We start from the raw sequence: 14,136 nt of genomic DNA on the forward strand, positions 1-14,136 counted from the left end.
TACCAGATATTCTCTGAATGGCTGGATTGTAAACCTCTGGGATGGGATATAAATGCCTGGAAAACTTACGTAGATCACCTAAAGGGTAACTATCCATCACAGTGTCACAGTTTACCGCACAGCCAAGCCAACTTTATTTATAAAGCACTTTACGACAGCAGCTACTGAACAAAGAGCTGCACGCTACCGTTCCTGAGACACTGATGATGGAAACGATGAAGCTATTGGTTCGTCTGTGTGCATTTTCACGTCCCGGATATCTGGGGGCAGCTGTACCCTTCCTGGCTGAGAATCTGTATCTTCAGGCATGTTTTGGTAAAATGTCTTGGCTTTATAAAGACACGAAGCAACAAAAATGGTCTTTTAATAAAAAGCATGACCTTCATTAGTGGCTCACTGGTACAAAAATGATCCAGTGATCCAAGTTTCTGAAGTATTTTATGAAACCAATCAATTTTATGTTTTTAATTTTTTCTTTTTTGGATTTGTTTAGTATTTTGGCTGTGACTATACAAGACGTCATACTAAAAATGACCTGTTGTGTAACATGTTAAACGCTAAGAAAAGATAAAAAGAACCTGGGCTGCAGGAAGCTGTGGAGATAAGGGTTTGCTGTGGTTCTGTAGGGGGATGAACCAGGTTCCAGCTGGTCTGTGATGCTGGAAACCATCCTTGTTTGAGGCTCTGCAGCCGAAGAATAAAAAACAAAACAAAACACAAAACACACAAAAACAAACAAACAAACAAATAAATAAAAAACTGGATCAGGAATGAAAGATCTTTGGCAGGCTAATGGCGCCCTCTGCTGGACCATCACAGAAGCATCTGTAAACATAAACATGTTTCCTCCTCGTCCTGAGCAGACATGTTGGTCACATGATCACAGTTTTATTACAAACATGCTGAGAAAGTGGAGACATTTCCATGTGCTGCAGGTCTAACAAACAACGACGACGAAGACGAGGATTCAGTCATTTTAACTCTGTACACAGCTTTGGTTGAATACATGCTCCTGTAAATACATCATTTTTAATCTCATTTAAATACTAATTTCATTCAGAAATATGGAAAAATAGTCTGAGTATGAAGTTCATGTCACTGTACACGAAGATGACATGCTTCCCTTTTCAAATATATTTCTTTAAATAGAAAACTAAACAACGCTCTGTTTTTTCCAGCAGAGAAAGCAGGAACTTTAACTTCGCTGTTGCAGCCCAGTCTGGATCAAACAGCTGATTTTGCTCCAGTTTTCAGTTTCCAGAGGGAGCAGGTTCAGCTGAGACCCGGTTTGTGGGTTTGGTTCTGGTGTTCAGGCTGGTTTTAGCTCCTCAGAGCGGGTGAGACAGATGGAGGACACCCTCCGATCCATTAGTCACTTCCTGAGGTTGCAGGTGGACGCTGCGTCTTCAGTCCAACATGGCGTCCAGCTGGTCGGCCAGGTCGTCGAACATGTTCCCAATGTCGTCCAGAATGGTCCCGGCAGACCTGACGGAGCTCCTGCCGCTGCCGTGACAACAGGAGACACAAATATAAGACATTACACACTACTTGGGAGTGTTAACAGGAATAATCTGGAAAACGAAGGGACGCTCACCCGTCAGAGTCGTCCTCCAGTTTTCTCTCCACGGCCTGCAGAGCTGCTGCCAGACTGGTGCTGGTCTGATCCAGTCTCTGCTGGACCACCTCGGTTCCGCCGGACGTCTCGTGGAGGTGGCCTGGACCCACCACAAACACCTGATGCCTGACCGTGGCCGGGCTCTGAGGGGCCGGAGTCGGGGGCCCGGAGGAGGTGAAGGCTACACTCTGGACCACAGTGACGGTCACCGTGGGAGACGCTGGTCCTGCTGGAGAGACGACAGGTCAGACCAAACCAAAACCAGCAGACTCAGAAATGTGTGTGTTTTTAAAACCTTGGGAGTGAGGACTTTCCTGCAAAGTGAGGACATTTTTACCGGCCCCCTGTTTAAGTCCAGATCAGCAGAAGTAATAAAAATATTTCCACCAAGGGTCCCAGCTCTGTATGGGATCGTTCCCTTGGGGTCCCAACCTTAGTGATCCGACTGTAAAGGGTGGAGTGTGATACTGCAATCTGCTTACTGGTTGAAAGAATCACCTCTTGTGGGTTTCAGCAATAAGAACAAAGTGGGAACAGCTCCATATTTAAATGTACCGTAGATTTTTATTTAACCCTCTCGAGTTGATGGACAAGTCAGTAAGTCAAAATAACATGAAAAATTTAAGATGATGTAACTGCAAGAGGTAGCCTCTAACAACTTTTGACAAAAAGTGTTGACTATGAACTACCTACGAGTTTGTACATTGTGTTGATCGGCAGAAAAAACAAAACAAAAAAAACAAAACATAACACCCTCCTTCTTATTGGTGGAAAAAAATGCACCACATCAGCCAATCAGACAACGTGACACATTTAGTTGCTGAGGAAGAGGAGAAGTTGTTGGAGTGACGGTGACCAAAACCTGAAGTGCAGCCTCATGGTGGACAGGAGGACTACTAAACCCTGGAAATGTCCAGACTGTAACGTCCTCTCTATCTTTTAATGGACAGGAACTTATTTTTTGTGAAAGCATTTATATGGTATCTTATGCGACACCTGATTATTTCTTAAATAGTTGTTCAAAAACCATGACACATTGAAAAGAAGGCAGATAAGGTGTTTTATAGGTGAAAATTAAAAGGAAATTCAAAACTATACAAATGGCTAAGTATCCTCTAAAGTCCTGAGGATTAAAGCCACATGCCAAGAATAACAAACACAACCATGCTCCTCCTTTGTTTGTGTCACCTTCTTCCTTATATTTCAAGGAAGGAGTTGTGCTGCTATCACATGACGCTACCATGTATCTGAAGCATCTAATGCTATCCAGCTGATGCTCCACCTACCACCTAAGGATACGGTTGGCTGTGGAAACAAAACGGAGATCAGGGTTTTACGAACCAGATCATCAAACCCCACGGTATAAACAGGACTTTATAGGCTTCTTTTAAAGTTTCAGACACGTCCTCAGAAAGGTGGTAGGACATAAGAAGCTACATATCAAATGTAAATACAAACAACTTTGTGTTAAAAACAAAAAAAAAGTTATATCTTCTATGGTGTCGTCGCTCTGCAGGTTAATTTAAACAGTCCTCACTTCACTGCTTACACAGAATATATATATATATGTGCGTGTGTGTGTGTGGTTCTGACTCTGAGCGGCCAGCAGACTTTGGCGGACTGGTTTCGGGGCCACAGCGGGTTTTGGAGACAGCGGAGGTTTAATCGGGGATCCTTGAGCTGGACTTTCTGGCCTATCCTGGTTCCGGGATGAAGGCCTGCTGCTGTCGGACTCGTACTCGGTCGCTCCGGATGTGACGGGAGAGTCCCTGCCTGTCTCCTTGTCTTTGGGTTTGTGTCGGCGCTTCACCGTGTCCGACTCCTTCAGATTGAACTCGGGAACATCCAGATTCTTGGCTGGTGCTTTGTCGGGTGGCTCCAGAACTGCTTCGGCCCTGGGCGGACCTGGAGCTTTGGGTCTCTGTTTGATGGTCAGGTTCCCCTCCTCGGCAAAGGGGATGCACTCGCTGGAGCTGTTCTGAGGGGACGAAGAACCTTCCAGCCCATTTCCTTTCGATTCCTCTTCCTCGGAGTCGGACTTCAACCCTTGGTCCGGCTCAGTGCCAGCACCGGTTTGGATGCACTCGCTCTGCACTCTCCTCCTCGGCCCGGCCTCTCCAAGGCTCAGGGACTGAGGTGGCGGTTCAGGCTGTGTGGATCCTGTGTTTATCCTGTCGCCCTCCAGTGTGGCGGCTATGCTCCGGACGCTCCCAGGACTGTCAGTCACCACGCCGCCCGAGGATGACGTGGTGCTGCCGTCACTCAGCTCGCCACTGGTGGTGCTGCTCACCGAGCTCAGTCTCTTTGGAGGAGGAGGAGGCGGACCTTTCTTCCGGGCCCGCACAGCGAATGACTGGCTCCGCCCCACGTTGCCGTTCTTCTCAGGGCTCGACTGTAACCGGGCCAGCTGGCTGCGGCCGGGCTTCCGGGTCAAGGTGGCGTAGGACGGCACGTTTCCGGAGAGAAGCGCAAGCTCCTCCTCATCCTCTTCGGGCTCGCCGTCCGACAGAGCATAGCGAGTCATGCTCTGGGTGCGCTTCTTGGGGGGTGTTAGGGTCAGGTTGTGGTTCTGGGGCCTGGAGGATGAGCTAAGATCAGTGGAGCCGCATTGAGAGTGAAGGTAGCTGAAACCCTTGAGGGCTGGGGACCCGTGAGGAGAGGGGCCCCGAGATCCAGAGAGTTTGGGCTTGGCCGGAATGGCCGGGTACTTGAACACAGTGGCGGTTCCCAGAGGAACCTGTTTGGGTCTCTGGTCCCAGCCCTCAGGAAGGTTCCTCTCTTTGGCGGGGCTCCCCTCCAAGCTCTCCTGGGACCAGCTGTGGGGGCTGATGGAGGCGGTTGGAGGCTCCTGGGAACGTCCAGACCCTCTGGACCGGGTGTCGATGCTCTCCTGGCTCTGAGACATCCCCACTGCGTTCTTGATGGCCAAGCCTCCGTCACAGCCAGCGTAGGGTCCGGACATGGCCGTCTGCAGCTCGGTGCTCAGTTCACTGTCTTGGAAGGTCATCATCTTTGGAGTATTGGGCGACGAACACTCGCTGCTGGCGTCGGGCGACTCAATGGTGACCAGATGGAGGGCTCCCGGACCTTTCCGCCGCAGTGTGCCCGATTCGGCATTAAGGATGGCCCTCTGGATATCACACAGCTTCTTCACCGCCAGCATCAGCTTCTTCTGGTGACCTACAGGGAGGAAAACCAAGATGAGAACTTCCACCAGTCGCCTGGAGTACAGAAACATGTCCATACATGGAGGACAGAGACATGTCCTCACCCAGCTTGGTGATGCCGATCTCCTGCAGGTCTTCCCATGTCAGGTCTTTGACGATGGTTATGGAGTCATAGCCGTTTTCAGCCAGTCTCTTGTGGTACTGCGGGAGCCCGATGGCGCTGAGCCACTCACTGAGGTCCGACTGAAGAGAAGAGACACAAGTTCGGTCAGAACCAGAACACACACAACTGGGATCAGAAGATCAGGAACAGTCTTACAGGAATGTATTCTGGCAGCCACTCTGGGATGTTCAGGTTGTTGATCTCCATGGAGATCTTCTTGCGGTGCCCTGGTTTGGTCACTCCGATGGCCGTCAGGTCCTACAGAAAGACCAGAACCAAGATGGAGTCAGAAATTATGTTATCTTCAGGTCAGAGATGCATTGGTGTGATTGTTGCGTTCACCTCGGGAGTCATCCTGCTGATGGTCGGCACGTCATATCCGGAGCTCAGGAAGTTTCCGGTGTACTGCTCCAGCTGGAACTCGCTCAGCCACTGGTAGATGGCCTCCGCATCCTACAGCACAAGCAATCAATACTGAAGTTTCTATCTTGTGAAGCATGTTTGTAAACAGAAACACAAGCAGGAATCTTCTTCTTTTCATCTACAACTTTTTCTTCACTTAGCCTCATTTCCTTTTCCCATGATAGAATTAATGATAGAAATAAATAAAAAAGCAGTTTTTATTTTTTGCTTCGACATAATAACCAGTTTGAACGCAATGTTTCAGGTTTTGTGTTTCAGTTTCATTGCGACACTAATGCTGAGATCATTGAGACATTTGTTAGTTTCTCAGACATAATTCACCTTTTTATATATAAGCATTTTATTTAAGTGTCATTCAAAACAAACAAGGACCATATACAATAAATATTTTATCTTCTTCTGCTTCTGTATTGAATTTCTATTAATAGCTTTTTTTGAGGAAATGAAAAAAAAAAAAAACATCAAAACACGCGGCTTGAAGTGTGTTATGACTATTGGTAGTGATACATGCACAGTGTTCACAAAAATCACAAAAAATTGTGAAATTTCTCCCATAGAAATGAATGAGGTTTAGCCAGAATAAGTAAAAAGTCCACTCTGGAGTGATATACCTCAGGCAAACTATTGCGCATAAACGTAATTTAAAGTGTGAATGGGTTAGGGTGGAGTTTAACTCAACTGGTTGAGCAGCCGCCCTCAGATACAAAGGCTACAGCTCTGTGGAGCAGGTTTGAGTCCCAGCCTGGGACCCTCTGCTGCACCCCCTTTCCTGTCAAGATACTTTTAAATAAAGGCCACTAGGCCCCAGAAATCCTTTAAAAAATTTTAAACGGGTCATGAAACCTTTTAAAGTCTCAAAAAGTGCTTTAATATCTTTGATGGTTTATACACAATCACAGTTTAAGTTTCATATTTTAGAAACTGCTGCAGAGTCTTCGCTCTGGTGATGTCACATGCTTCAAATTATTCTGAAAACTTCTCCAATAAACTTCTTTGACACCCAGTTTTCTTATAGACAAATTATACATCATATCCAACATATCCATTTTTTTCTTCTTTCCTCCAGATACACCTTGGCACGGCTCTCTCCTAAACAGAGGCGCCGAGTCTATTTTTGATGGATATCCACGATGCATCAAAGTCAGCAGTTCAGAAAGGGGGCAGACAGGAAATCAGACATGGGAGCGGTGTCAAAGCTTCCGGTAATTTTCAAAATCAAAGCCCTCGTGCAGACCTGAGCTTGCTGAACCATGTAAACATTACGTATTTAATTGGTCAGGGTGTCTCAGTATATTTTTTTTTTTTACATCATGGACGAAGAGAAGTTCATCCTGGAAGTGGAGAATCACAAGATCTCCTGTGATTTTGTGATCTTGCGGATCTATTGCCTCAATATTAAGTCATAAAATTTTGCAGTTGTAAATGAATGTTTGCAAATAATTTCAGCAACAGTCACCATCCAGTCAGATAGAAGTGTAAGGATATGGACATAATTCACAACCGAGTCTCACACGCGGTTTTGTGCTTTGCATCTGTGAACAGGGCTTTTCCAAAAGAATAAATTTTTATTTTCAAAAATACAAATCTTTTTTACAACCATGCAAACTCTTTTCTGTACATTTGCAAACTTGAATTTATCAGGCAGATTGCTTTTACAGGGCGACAAGCTGATTCACAGATGCAAACTCTGAAATTATGTGCAAACATTCATTTACAACTGCAAAATTTTATGACTTAATATTAAGCCCATACGGATCCAGCCAGGTCAGAGGTGGACAAGTTCGGTCCTCGAGAGCCACAATCCTGCAGGTTTTCCAAACTTCCCTGCTCCAGCACACCTAACTCAAATTAAATGGATCCAACAGCCTATAAGGATCTGCACAATGACTCATTTGTTTAAGTCAGGTGTGTTGGAGCCGGGAAATTTGAAAAACCTGCAGGATTGTGGCTCTCGAGGTCTGACGTTGGCCACCCCTTAGCTAGGTGGACTCACGGGCGCTCCGCACCTGAAACGCTCCCGGTGTGGATTGATGTGCCACGGACGTCGCAACAAAACCGCAGCGCAGCCAAAATGTGCCGCACATGCACACGGTTAGCCATGAGCCTTTGTGAATAGGGAGAGAGGAGACACTGTTGTCATAGCAACGTTAACAGGCTCAGAAGACACTGTCGTCATAGAAACATTAACAAACAGACATGGTTCTGTGTCTTATAGGAATCATACACACAGCAACAATATGCAGAAAAACCCAGCAAACAGAGCTGTAGGTCACATTAAAGGAGGAAAAAGTTAGGAAATTATTTATTCTTGTTTCATGTTTTAACAACATAAAAACCAAGAATTCAATTTCAGCATGGGTGTGAACATTGTACATCCAGAATAGTCCTTACTAGTAGTGGTAGTTTAATGAGATAAATAAAAATCGTGATCCTTTAAAGACTTTTTAAAAGGGACACAAAAGGATGAGGTTTCATTCAGAGTTCGGACCGAGATTTTATTCCCTCCTGCCTGTCGACGCCGTCACACTCAGACCTCTGCTGGTCTGGACTTGATTTTATCCTGGTGGTCGTAGCTGCTTTTAGTTTGATCGATCAGGAAGATGTTGACGTTTGGGTGTGTGCTGGTGTTTACCTTCCCCTCCAGCAGCTGCTGAGGACGAACAAACTGCTGGGAGAAGCTTGGCTCTGCGGGACGCTGCACTGTCACAGTGTGTCTCCGAGGAGTCCCACCTGGAGGACACGAGCAGGACACTTAAGCACATTAAGCTACAGGACTAGTGACCTTCAACAGGAATGTTGGCAATCTTTCCTGCATGGAGAACTTAATGGAATCATTGAAAGAAGCTGAAAAAAATCTGTGTTTTAATGTCAACCAGTTCTGACCTGCAGGATGGTCGGCCTGTTTGAGATCTGCAAGGTGACCTACATCGACAGCAGAGGGTGCCACCTGCACAGGAAATAACAACCACCGTTAACCTGCAGCCTCTTAGATGAGAAAACATATAAAAAATTAGATTTTCTTTTCATGTTTTCTTAATTCTGTTACATCAGAATTTTGGATGTTATGGGAAGCAGAAGCAGATTTTTGGTGTTTTCTGGATGCAGCAGGAGTCTGTACCTTGCTGTCATGGTGACTGGTGTTGTGCTGGAGCCCATTGGGAGCGTTGGTGCTCTCGGTACTCTGGCCGCTGCCGGCACTTCGGGTGCTGCCAACGCTGCCGGTGCTCCCCACGCTGTTTCTGTCTCCAGCTGCAGACAACAACACAAACTGTGAGTTCCTGACATCCGGCTGGAGCTTGACTAGCACAGACGGGCGGTGTCAGGGTGGAGGAAGCAGCGGGTGCTGTCGGAGGAAGATGAGGAGTGGCGGGCGAAATGCGGAGGTTGCACAGCTGCAGCACGAGCCCAGCCATGAAAACACTGCTCAGGCATTTTTTTTGGTTCTGTGAGGAGTTTCACCTACAGATTGTTCTAAAAGCCTTTCAGATGGAGCTGCTTCATAAAAATGTGGCTGCATTTGAGAACAACACGTCAAATCATGCACAAAAAAACAAATCTTATTTCTCAACATCTGATGAATGAAACATGAGCCGAACTCTGTAAAATATAAAACAGAAAAACTGTCTGTGCAGCTGCATCGTGGCTGAACATGTGGAACAACCAGAGACGACGTGGTGTCGCCCCCGTGTGGTAGCAGTGAGGCTCTGCGTTTAGCATCAAGCAGTGTTTTGACCCAACACACCGAGACGACCATCCTTCAGCCTCACTGGCAGCGCAAACAGCAATCTGCTGGTTTCTCCATGATGTGATTCATCATCTGTCTGAACATGAGGCGACTTTGTGCTCGCTGGTATTTAAACAGAAGACGACCTAAAATAACCCGGACATCAACAGGTCTAATTGAGGGCCGATTCCTCCCCAGAACCTGGACCAGCTATTAAGTACATGCCCAAGGACAGTTAATAAAATTCCCTAAGATTAATGAAAAACAGTTAATTACAGTGTGTAATTGGGTGAAAGTGACGTGCTACCCGCTCGGCTGCTACAGCTAGCTTTTTGCATAAAAAAAAGAAATAAAAAAATAAAATAATGGTGCTATGGCTTTGGATGTTCTAATCGACATCCCATGAATGGGATTTTATTTTACAGACTGTCTGCTGACCCTGAACTGTCAAACGAGATAAGTGGAAACTGTCAGAAAGCTCTCAGCTGTGTAGCGCTGAGGGCTTTGTGTCAGTGGCAAGTTTATAGAAAGTTTTGTTTCGTATGCTTTCTAAGTCTATTTATGGTGGGCTCCTCTAATTTTGAATATATTTACCTATGAAAATTTAAGGCAATGCATTACTAAGATGCAACAAACTGCAGTGGTTTAATGTTATTGCACAACTGACATATAATGGAGGCTAGTTTTTTCTTCCTCTAGGTAAAAGACAACCTGTTGTCCCCAGTCTATGTCCCGTCTTCGTGTGTGTCTGCACTGCGAAGGAAAAAAGGACGATCTGGAATAGTTTGAAAGATGAAAGCAAGCAAAAAATAGATGAGCACAAATAACATTAAAGTTTTTTTTTTAATGATCTTGTTCATTTAATTCTTGAACAAACATTCTTGTTCATGCAACAAGAAATGGCAACAAAAGCGTAACTCGCAAATCACCACGGTAACGGCAGTTTTCAGTAGGTGCGTTTACATATCCCTAGAATTGTGCAAAACCTATATATCCCAATACAAAACTGGTAATGGAAACACCTACATTTAGAAAAACCTCTAAAATATCTCTAAAATATGTTTAGGCTCTAATGAGGTGGTTTTTCAGGCATGTTGATATAAAAGTGCGTCACAAAAGGGTAATGGAAGCACTTTTTTCACATTCAGACGTCCCTGGATGTGATGTAGGGGGTCATGTGGCCAGCTAATATCAAATAAAGATGGCATGGTATGAGTAGATGCAGGAGAAGATGGAAATCTTTTAGAAACAAAGAAAAAAAATATAGCTGCTCTAATCTGACTTGTATGTTTTTACTTCTGTCGTTGTGGAGAGCGACTTTCGATTGACTAGGTAAGGTAAATCGGGAAGCAATATCTCCGTCAGTTGGATGTTTTATTTTTTTTCTTTTACCAGTAATTTAGAAAAATGGTACGGATTTTCAGTACCAACAAGCCCACATTATTCTGACCTGACCACATAAGTGCTGTACTGGTTTGGAAAGTATGAAGTCGGCTAGCGCGTCGCTGATGAGAAACGGTTAATGGTCAGTTGACAGCAGGAGCTGGTTCCAGCTAGCTTTTTGCCGCCCAGCATGGTGGCTTAAGCGAACAGTGTGACGTCACTGAGAATGCTCCATATAAGTACACTCCAGTAACCAGCAGGAGAAACTAGTCTGTTCATGTCAATCAGGGGAAAAAAATCAGTTACAGATGAGATGATAAAGGATATAAATCCAAAACTCTGACCTTCATAACCAGCAGGTATCAGAAAGCTTCTCCAAGAGGATTCAGACTGGTTGAAGAATAAAGCTGCTCAGTCCAGATGTTTATTTTTTATTTTACTGGTGATCTTTAGAACTGGACAGACTCTGGTTCTGATTCATAAACTGTATTTATATTTATGTCTGATTTCAATAAATGCAGCTGTTTGTTGTCTTAAAAACAAATCAAAGCAGCATTTGAGGATGAAGTTGATGGAAAAATTAACTAGATTGTAAAAAATATAACATATATGGGATAATTGTTTTATTAGAAATAAAATATTGTGATTTGATCTCACAATAAAAATAAATTCATACATTTTTAAATTACCTCGTATTTTTAAAGTAATGCAACTGCTAAAAGGTTAAAAATAACAAAGTATAATAAAAGAATTGTAAATATGTCTTGCTCTGTGGTTCTGGACCTATCAGCTGGTTCTGTTCTGTATAAAATAACATTACTGTCTTTATTCCTGTGAACATGTGGGGCTGACGGCGTTCAGGTCTCGGTGTGTGGGGTCTGGATCGGGTCCGGATGCAGAGCTTTGAGCCGGGCAGTGGTGCAGCTTCAGAACAGCCGGGAGGGAAGCTCTCGTTCAGGACTCTTACCATGACACGAGTCCCTGAGGACCCAGATATCCTCGAAAGGACACCCAGACTGAGACAGATGGCTCGGAGACAAACCTATCAGACACAGAGATTCTGATGGACTCGGTTCTGTTCGGGGGGAGAGGGTGAGTGGTGTTACAGGAAATAGGTTAGGGAGGAAGGAGGATCCTGGGAGTGGATCAGACAGCTGAATCACCCTGAAGCTGAGATACGACAAAACCTATCCTGGACCCATCCAGGACCAATTCTGGACCCATTCTAGACCCATCTAGGACCCATTGTGGTCCATCCAATCTAGACCCATCCTAGACCCTACCTGGACCTATTCTAGATCCATCCTCGATCCCTTCTGGACCCATGATGGATCCATTCTAGACCAATCTTGGACCCATAATGGATCCTTTCTAGACTCACCCTGGACCTATCATGCATCCATCCTGGACTACCTGCTGGTCAGAACCTGGTCATCATCTGGGGCCTCATTTATAAAGCTGACGTATGTACAAGAACCGGCGTACACCAATTATAGTCAACTTTTGGGGTTTATAAAAAACAAAACTTGGTGGGAGAATGTTCCTACCTCCCTCCTCAGAAACTCTGACCCTGCCAAACGCACAAAATCTGGAGAAATGGGAAACTGTAACACCAGCGGTACAGAATAAAACCAAAGAAATGATGTGAAATGTGAGACATTTGTTCATTATCAAATATTACCTTTCACATCACGTCATATATTGTATTAGAGCTATTTGCAAAAATGAATAAAGAGGCATGTTTCATACTGATACTCCTGGGAGTGCATGCTCACATACTCGCAAAAAAAGGGAAAAAAATCAGGATTTACAAGCTGAACAGAGATGTATGTTAATAATAAGAACCTCAACCACTAAAATATGGTCTGTCTGTTGTGAAACAAAACTTACATGTTATAAAATACATTCAGCTAAATAAGGTGGACAGTCTGCTGCCAGCGTGTGCCAGACAAATAAGTTCTTAATAATTAAAATTAAAACCACATGGTCGCCGTGAACAAGTGCTCGTGAGTTAGGTTACAATCATCCCCCTACCTGTAGCTATTCAGAAAATGGATTGATGGTTGGATTTAAAACATATCTCAATGTGTTAAGACGTACAACAGCTTGTCTGGCACTGCTGGACAATATGGCACGAGACTCTGGAGTGAGAGGATTTTCGGAGACCAGCAAGATTTATGAACTGGTTCGGACTGCCGTGTGCTGTGCTCTGGGACCTCTATGATGCTCTGGGACCTGTGTCATGCTCTGGGACCTCTATGATGCTTCGGGCCCTCCATTACAGAGATGCACCAGGATGAACCACGCTGTGCCAGTCCCTCTGCAAGAGCAGACAACACTGTTTTTTTTGGCAACAGGCACCTTCGAGCGGCTGACAGGTCGAGGATATTACAGCCAACCTTCAGCCGTGTTATGCCCGAAGTGTTAAACGGCACCATTGGTTTGTCACAACGTTACAATAACTTTCCTACACTTGGGGTGAACAGGCAAACAAAACAATGCAGTTTGCAGGAATGTCTGGTTTCCCCGATGGAATCGGCGCTATTGACGGCACTAAAGTCGCAATAAGAGCACCAAGTGGCTGTAGTGGCTGGTTGGCCTAGGTACACCCATGTCTCATTCATTCTAAGACACAGCAGAGTGTGACACAGTCTGAAGAATGGAGCGTCTCGAAGTGATCAAACACTTATGAAACGTGCAAGAGGTGGAGCTTTTTTTTTTATTTAAAATTTTTTAGTGTTGTCCAAATTTCTGTCCAGGCGGTCTTTACGTCCTGCAACTCTGCTTCCACTATTTTACTTTCTGATGCTGCTGATGACCACACCGTCTCCACCAAATAAAACCTTTTTACGTTTTTTAATGTGGTCCATCGGGATCTCTGGCTCACCCCCCCCCCCAAAAAAATTCTTCCCTCTTGGAAATGATACTGAAGAATATTTATCATGAGCATTCACCTGACCTTTTATAGCCACCATAAGGGCGGGCAAAGCGCTCCCTCACTTGCACCCACTTTAGAGTTGATTCTGAATTATAAATGGAAACAGGCGTGGGACGTGCGCGCTCATAAATCTGGAAGTTTTTGTGCGCCACATTTCCCTTTTTCCCTGCGTATGCCACCTGTAGTTTGCTTTGCTACGTAGTTTTATAAATGAGGCCCTTGATATGAACAGGTAATGTGACCACTGCTGCAAGGCTGTTTGTGTGTGTGTGTGTGTGTGTGTGTACCTGTACAGGAAGTGAGACCATTTGGGAGCGGCAGCACCTCATGGGTGGGGGGGATGTATAGACTGTAGGAGTCATCGGTCTGAGGGGCGGAGCTTAGACTGGAGGAGATGGGGGCTCTGGGCAGCAGCTGCTGACGCTGGGTGGGCAGAGAGGCGTGCCGGGACAGGGTCCCCCCTGGAGGAGGAGGAGGAGGAAAAGGAGGAGGAGGAGGAGGGGGGTTATCAAGCTGATGGTTAGAGGTGGAGGTCAGTCATTATTTGGATGGAAAGATGGATGCAGGAAGAAGGAGAGAGGAGCATGTAATGATGTGGAAGCAGCCAGATTAGTTTTTTGGGTGGAAATGGGAGTTTTCAATCGGCATCACTTCCTGTTTCCTGAACAGACGTCTGAGTGGATGGATGAAGACGTGGAGATGACGTCCAGAATATGAGATCAA

The 14,136-nt window shown here is 45.2% G+C and overlaps 1 protein-coding gene across 6 annotated transcripts in view; it reads right to left on the minus strand.

Annotated features, from left to right (window-relative positions):
* Positions 1 to 866: 866 nt before the first annotated feature.
* LOC121651191 (caskin-2-like) overlaps positions 867 to 14,136 on the minus strand; it is a 65,580-nt gene continuing 52,310 nt past the window's right edge. The window contains exons 12-22 of one of the 6 annotated variants that reach the window (XM_042003192.1): positions 13,701 to 13,874; positions 11,443 to 11,517; positions 8,487 to 8,617; positions 8,252 to 8,315; positions 8,001 to 8,098; positions 5,288 to 5,398; positions 5,102 to 5,203; positions 4,887 to 5,025; positions 3,209 to 4,795; positions 1,595 to 1,844; positions 867 to 1,503 (exon numbers count right to left, since the gene is read on the minus strand). In XM_042003192.1, the coding sequence (XP_041859126.1) occupies positions 1,407 to 1,503; positions 1,595 to 1,844; positions 3,209 to 4,795; positions 4,887 to 5,025; positions 5,102 to 5,203; positions 5,288 to 5,398; positions 8,001 to 8,098; positions 8,252 to 8,315; positions 8,487 to 8,617; positions 11,443 to 11,517; positions 13,701 to 13,874 (2,828 nt within the window). In that variant the 3' untranslated portion in view covers positions 867 to 1,406. Of the gene's footprint in view, positions 1,504 to 1,594; positions 1,845 to 3,208; positions 4,796 to 4,886; positions 5,026 to 5,101; positions 5,204 to 5,287; positions 5,399 to 8,000; positions 8,099 to 8,251; positions 8,316 to 8,486; positions 8,618 to 11,442; positions 11,551 to 13,700; positions 13,875 to 14,136 lie in introns of all 6 variants that reach the window. The other 5 variants (XM_042003184.1, XM_042003176.1, XM_042003209.1 and 2 more) reach the window with 5 other exon arrangements.

This window comes from Melanotaenia boesemani, chromosome 2 (assembly GCF_017639745.1).
Source record: "Melanotaenia boesemani isolate fMelBoe1 chromosome 2, fMelBoe1.pri, whole genome shotgun sequence".
Taxonomy (NCBI): Eukaryota; Metazoa; Chordata; class Actinopteri; order Atheriniformes; family Melanotaeniidae; genus Melanotaenia; species Melanotaenia boesemani.